The following is a 6000-nucleotide window of genomic DNA, read 5'->3' on the forward strand; positions in this document are numbered from 1 at the left end:
CGGCACCGTCTGCGCACCCCCGGCCCCCCGCCGCCGCCTGAGGCGCTGGCGGCCCCACCGCCCCCCAGCGCCGCGCAGCCCCTCCCGCCCAGCGGCCGGACCCGCGGGGTGCCGGGCCGGGCTGCCCGCCCGGACGTGCCCCGGGGCGTGACACGGGCATTGGGAAACACGAAGCGAGGCGGCGGCTCCCCCGCTGCCCCCCGCCGCGCCGCCTCGCCTCACGGCCGGCCTCGCCCCGCTCTCCCCGCCGGCGCCACAGGTGCTGCGGGGCTGGCGGCCGCCCCCGCCGGCTGCTCCGGTGCTGGCCGCCAGCCCCCCGCGGTGCCCCCCGAGGCCGGCGGTGCCGTCGGGCGGGGTCTGCGGACAGCCACCCGCCCCCGCCGGGGAGACGCACCGGTAGCGCCCCGCACCACAGGGCCGGCCCCGCCAGGGAGAGGCGAGGCTGAAGGCACCGCTGCAGGGGGCTGGTTTTGGGGGTTTGCGGGCGGAGGGGGAGGACAGCAGGTGCCCACCTTCCTCCACGCTCGCTCCAGGGAAAGGGAAGAGGGACGCGAGCGGCTTCAGGCGGCAGGAAGGGGGGCGGGCAGCGGGGGGCGAGCGGAGCGGTCATGGCGGGGAGGCAGCCGCGCACCTGGCAGCAGGTGCATGCCGGCGGGGACGGCGGCGAGAACGCCCGCGGAGGGGAGGAAGAAACTAGCGGGGCTTGTCCGGAGAGCGGCGCATGTTGTGCCGCCGGGGGGGCTGTCACCGGACACACACCCAGAGACACGGCGATGCGGAGGAGGGGAGAGGGTCGGTGCAAGCGCGGTTCCGCAGGCAGGGGAGGCGAGCGCGCACGTTACTCACCGGCAGCTCCACGCTGACTTCGCTCCCGTCCAGGAGGAGGACGCGGCACTGCAGCACCGGCTTACTGCCGCCGGCCGCCGGGATGTGGACGGGGGCTCCGGCGCTGTGCACGACCCCTCCGGGGTGCGGCGAGGAGGGGAACCCCCCCGAGCCGACGGCAGCGGCGGCGGCGGCTCCTCGCAGCCCCCCGTCCCGCTCGTCCCCCTCGCCGCCGAGCCCACCTCGCCCGGCTCCGCGCCCGGCTCCGCGCCCGTAGCGCTGCATCGACCGCCGGCCAAAGGTCCTGCGCAGGAACCGCAGCATCCTGGGGGCGCCCTGCCCGGCGGCTCACACCCCCGAGCCCGCAGCTCCGCGCCCGGCCCCGCGGCGCCTCCCAGAGCAACGCAGCAGCGCCGCCCGCCGGGAGCCAGCCCGCGCCGGGCGCCGGCCGGCCCGCCCCTGCCGCCCGCTCCGCCCTCTGCAGCGCCGCCCGGCGCCGCGGGGCGGGCCGGGCCGGGCCGGGCCGCGGCTCCTCCCGCCGCCGAGGCGGGGGAAGGCGGGCGGCGGGCAGGGGGAGCTGCTGAGGCGGGCGAGGGGCGGCCACCTGCGGCGCGGCCGGGGCGCTCGCCCTCGGCCCGCCGGCTCCCCGCGCCTCGGCCGCGGCTCTGCAGCGCGGTGCGGCGGGGGGAAGCGCCGAGCCGCTCTGCGCCGCTCCTTCGGCACCTGCCCCGGCTCCGCGGCGGTGGGGACGATCGCGCCGCGCCGGGCCGTTGGGGCGGCGTCTGCGCGGTGGCTGCCCCTCGCCACCGCCCCCGGGCCGGGGAGGGAAGAGGAACTGCGGCGGGGCGGGGGCGCGGGGCCTCCTCCGGCTGGGCCCGCGGCCTCCCTGCGCCGCTGCGGGGGGCGGCCCGCCGGGACCCGCCGCGCAGGGGGGCCGGGGGCGGCCCGTCCTTGGCGCCGAGCTCGCCGCTCTGCCCCCGCCCCGGTCTGCAGCTTCCGCCCCTCGGACGGGCGGGAGAGGGGCTGGGGGAAGTTAATAGCGAGATAAAAAACGACAAGGGGGGGATGGAGAACTAACAAGCCCCGGCGCAGCCCGAAGGACGCGTCCGGGCTGTGCTGGGGAGGCCGAAGCGGCGGGTCCCGTGGGGAGGAGGAGGAGGGCACCGCACCGCACCGCCTCTCCCCTCCCCTCCCCTCCTGCCGCTGCCTACATCCCTTGGGCACGAACACGGCTGCCAGGTGTGTGAAAACGCTCCCGCCTTTGCCTTTACAATCACCGTGGTCTGGAGGTTTCAGGAAACAGATGTGAGAACGTGGTCCCGTGGAAAAAGCAGAACCCTCCAGACCTGCCGGGGGTTCGCTCCCTTTCGGTTCCGCAGCTGCAAGTGAGGAAGGAGTACGGGTTTATTTAAGTGTCAGAGCAAATCCATAGGTACAAATACTCGCTCACACAGTCAGTCTGTCAATAAGTTAAATATTTATATATTCTGGCTCGGGTGGGAGCACTTTTGTTGAATTGCCATGAGTAAAATACTGGATGTGAATCACGCCTTGCAGAAACAATCTGTGGGACTAATTCTGTCACCCTATGGCCAGATGTGGTCTAAGGGGCTTTAGGCTGAAATAATTTGCTGCTTCTAAAGGTTTTTTTCCTTCTGTGGGTTTATTTCCCTTAACCTTACTTCCATGCCGGTTTACACAAGCATTGTCCTATTAGGTATTCAGAAAGCCTGCCAAAATGTCTCAGCTTGTCAATTTTTATTGGGACTTGATAGTGTTAGGTAACTGCCTGCTGCTTCTGCATCCTTTTCTGTGTTTCTTCAATGCGCTGGATCAGATCTTGAAGTGTCTCATCAGCCCAGGCTGTCACTAAACTGCATGATCTTTGGCAGGGATGCGTCCGCAGCCCTTCTGCACTCTATAAGCTGCATAAAAGAGCTGAAGAGCTCTTCTAGAAACAGAGTGGAAAGGTGCTAATCTTTGCCTGCTAACGTTCACAATCAAGAGTAGACGCTTATTACAAGTTATGGAGTTTTTCCTAATGTTTTCTTTTTTTTTTTTTTTTTTTTCCTTTTGCATTAGGAGTAGAATTTGAATTTTCTTTCAGATCCTGAATGGTGCAGCATACCTTAGGGTTCGTTCACTGCTTTGAAGGCTGTGAAGATATCACAGTCCCGTAAAGCTCGTTTGCATACCATAAGCAACACAAATGATCTTAAGGGTTGGACATTCAGCAGAAATACTGTTGTCTCTTGAGGGAGCTACAGCAATTCTGGTGCAAAGGAGAGTGGGGTGGAAGGGAGGTCTGGCATCCCTCAGGACTGGCCTAGCAGAAAACCGAACAACTCTTTTGCAATGCTAAAAAGCTTCTTTACTCAGCTGTGAGACTTCAGTCCTTTGTCTCTTTCAACTTTTGTCATGAAAACAGAAGTCTGATATTTTAGAATGCGTAAACCTAGGCTTGCTTGAGTTGCATTAGCAACACACAGGACACGGGCTGGTGGCCATACCCCAGAGGCGGTGCTGTATTTACAGAACAGCCATAGAGGTGCTGAGGTCCCATTAAATCTCATATTAAGCAATATGAGATAACGCTCATGGTAAAGGATCTTCTGCAAGGAGCTGGTGGTGGGAGGAAATAAAGCTGGTTCCTTAGTACCCAGCCTCTCTTGAAGTAAAACAATTCCACCATTATTTTGTCTCATGTTACCAGCAGAGCTATCTTTAGCCCTGAAACAAGAGCCTTGAGCAACTGTGGGTACTGAAGATGCCATGATACATTTATTGCAAGATGAGAGCTATTTAAACTAGAATTTACATTCGGGTTTGTACTTTTACATTCCATCCTCTGCATTTCCAGGGGTGCAAACCTTAAAGTGATTCGGTTTGCTGGTACCTCTGCCGTGCAGTCCCTCCTCAGAGTGCCTACTACTTGCTTGCTTTCCAATGAGAAGCACAAGCAGAAACTGCTGTGGTCCTCATCTGTGCAGTAGTTAAGGGCATTACTTTTAAATCTTTATCAAAATAGCCCTCCACTGAAACATCTACTTCCCATGGAGTATTGCAGTCTCCCCTGGGAGTCATGATTTGATCGCTGCCACAGGAGAAGTCATGACCTAGGTCAACCATTTGTACTAACCCATATCGCAGTTCTGGTAGCAATCCCTGCAAGTAACCAGCCTTACCAATGTTTTTGCCATAATGCTAAGCAGTGTGTAAATGGGAGAGTATTTATCAAAATCCTTCCTGACATTTGTATAGTAGCAGCAAGATGGGGATCTGTAACCATTGGAGACACTGTTGCTGGTCATGGCTAAATAACTAAGTAAAAGTGTTATAAGCACTTTACTCTTGCCCTTTCTTTCAGAGTTTTGGTTTTGTTCAAATCTCATCTGATCGCTTTTTGAAAGCTTCGTAACGGAGGCAGCCACCTAATGGGGATGGGGAATGAACCACTGACAGTCCCATGAAGAGACTTCTCCCTCACAGGGCACGCATGCGCTGCCTGGGCACCAGAGACCTCTTTATTGTTTTGCTTTCTGTCACTGCAATCACATTTATGGATTTTTCCTGGCCTGCCAGGCTTTCACTGTCTGCAAAGGAGTGATCTAAATTTAATTTGTGTGCAGCTAGAGTTTCTTTTTCTACAGTTTTGATGAAATGTTATCTTTATTGAGTAACTTAAACAGGCTTATATTTTGCAAGCCTCTGCCAGGACATATTTTGTTACAGTCACTACTAAAGGAAACTTATATGAAAGGATTCAAAGAGCAAGTATTGGTGTGAACCCAAATGTCTGTGTTAATAAAACCACGGGGGAAAAAGAAACTCAAGGAATTACGACATACATTCACTCAGACTTTCAGATATGAATTAGTTGGGTTTTGTTTTCTAAACTAATAAATGAAATTAAGTTGTTTTGTCAAAAAAATTCATTAAAGAAGATACTTTTCAGCATGAGCATTCATTGCATTGCAACATTCAGATAGCAGTTGGCAGTTCTCTCTGTTTATTTTCCCCAAAAGCACGTCAGTTACATGAGCAGGCCTAGTGTCACTGTTTTTCAGGATTGCTTTATATACAGATACAGATCAAGAATAAAATGCAAAGGTAATTCTGAGTTATGGGGCTAAGGATGATTTGCATTTCTAAGCCACCATTCAGCTAGAGAGCTCCCAAAGCACTTTCATTTAAAAGAAGGAAAATTATATGTATCATTATTTCACCAACACTGAAATGCAGCAGCTGTTTAACAGCAAAGAAAAATGCTAAGGATCTCTCTTATGCAATTGTAATGGAAATATGAATTTGGATAGGCAGAAAGTTATTATGCAAATCGTATGGCCATGACGCTGGGGCTAGTGGATATATTCCTGTGAAAGCTACCACACGACTATAGGTAGTCGGGGCTTTCCTTTATAATACATCAACTATCTCCTCCAAGTCTTACAAAAGAACTGAATTAGGCAAGAAATTTAATACTTCTCCATTTGGAATAATACCAGTGTTACAGTAGGCATGAATTTTGTCAGCTATTTCTGTTCGTATTAATCCGTATATTCTGGAAAAAAAATTTCTTTTTTCTGTCGGAATAAATAAAAAAGTAATTCATTTCAGAATAAGTGTGTCCACGCAAAGAGCTGTTCTAGTATATCCAGAGAGGTTTGCTGATAAAGATATAAGAGCAAAAAACTTTCCAGTAGAAAATCTACAGAAAGAAAATGTTTCTTGCTGAGTGAACACTTTGCAATGCCTCCCGTCCATCTAATAAGTAGGTTCAATATGACTTAATCGGATGTTCTTTCCTTTAGTGAGGATTTTTGTCAGGTTTGTACTGACCTCAATGCATAGAAATTATTTATATTCAAACCTATGATTAGGTTTTTCAATGCTGTGTTAAATTGAAAAGATATCAGGTGCTCAGCTGAAAAATCGAGGCATCTTTCCACTGGTGAACGGTTTTGATTTTAGTCTTAGGGGACCCTAGAAGGCTGCTCAGAATATTACCTATAAACAAACGTCACATGCTGAAACACTAATGCTTCCCTGAAATATTTTCTCACAGTAATTATGTGTCTTTTAATTATATCTCCACTGAAAAGAGATATCCATGGCTTCTTGTGCTGTGCAGGAGTTAATAAGTCCTGAATTTTGCGACAAAGATCCCTTTGACTG

The 6000-nt window shown here is 54.0% G+C and overlaps 1 protein-coding gene across 4 annotated transcripts in view; it reads right to left on the reverse strand.

The window, feature by feature from the left end:
* EPB41L4B (erythrocyte membrane protein band 4.1 like 4B) overlaps positions 1-1177 on the reverse strand; it is a 180444-nt gene extending 179267 nt beyond the window's left edge. For all 4 annotated transcript variants that reach the window (XM_074875473.1, XM_074875463.1, XM_074875481.1 and 1 more), the window contains exon 1: positions 847-1177. In XM_074875473.1, coding sequence (XP_074731574.1) covers positions 847-1149 — 303 coding nt within the window. In that variant the 5' untranslated portion in view covers positions 1150-1177. The remainder of the gene's footprint in view (positions 1-846) is intronic.
* Positions 1178-6000: the final 4823 nt, after the last annotated feature.

Source organism: Strix uralensis, chromosome 1 (assembly GCF_047716275.1).
Source record: "Strix uralensis isolate ZFMK-TIS-50842 chromosome 1, bStrUra1, whole genome shotgun sequence".
Taxonomy (NCBI): Eukaryota; Metazoa; Chordata; class Aves; order Strigiformes; family Strigidae; genus Strix; species Strix uralensis.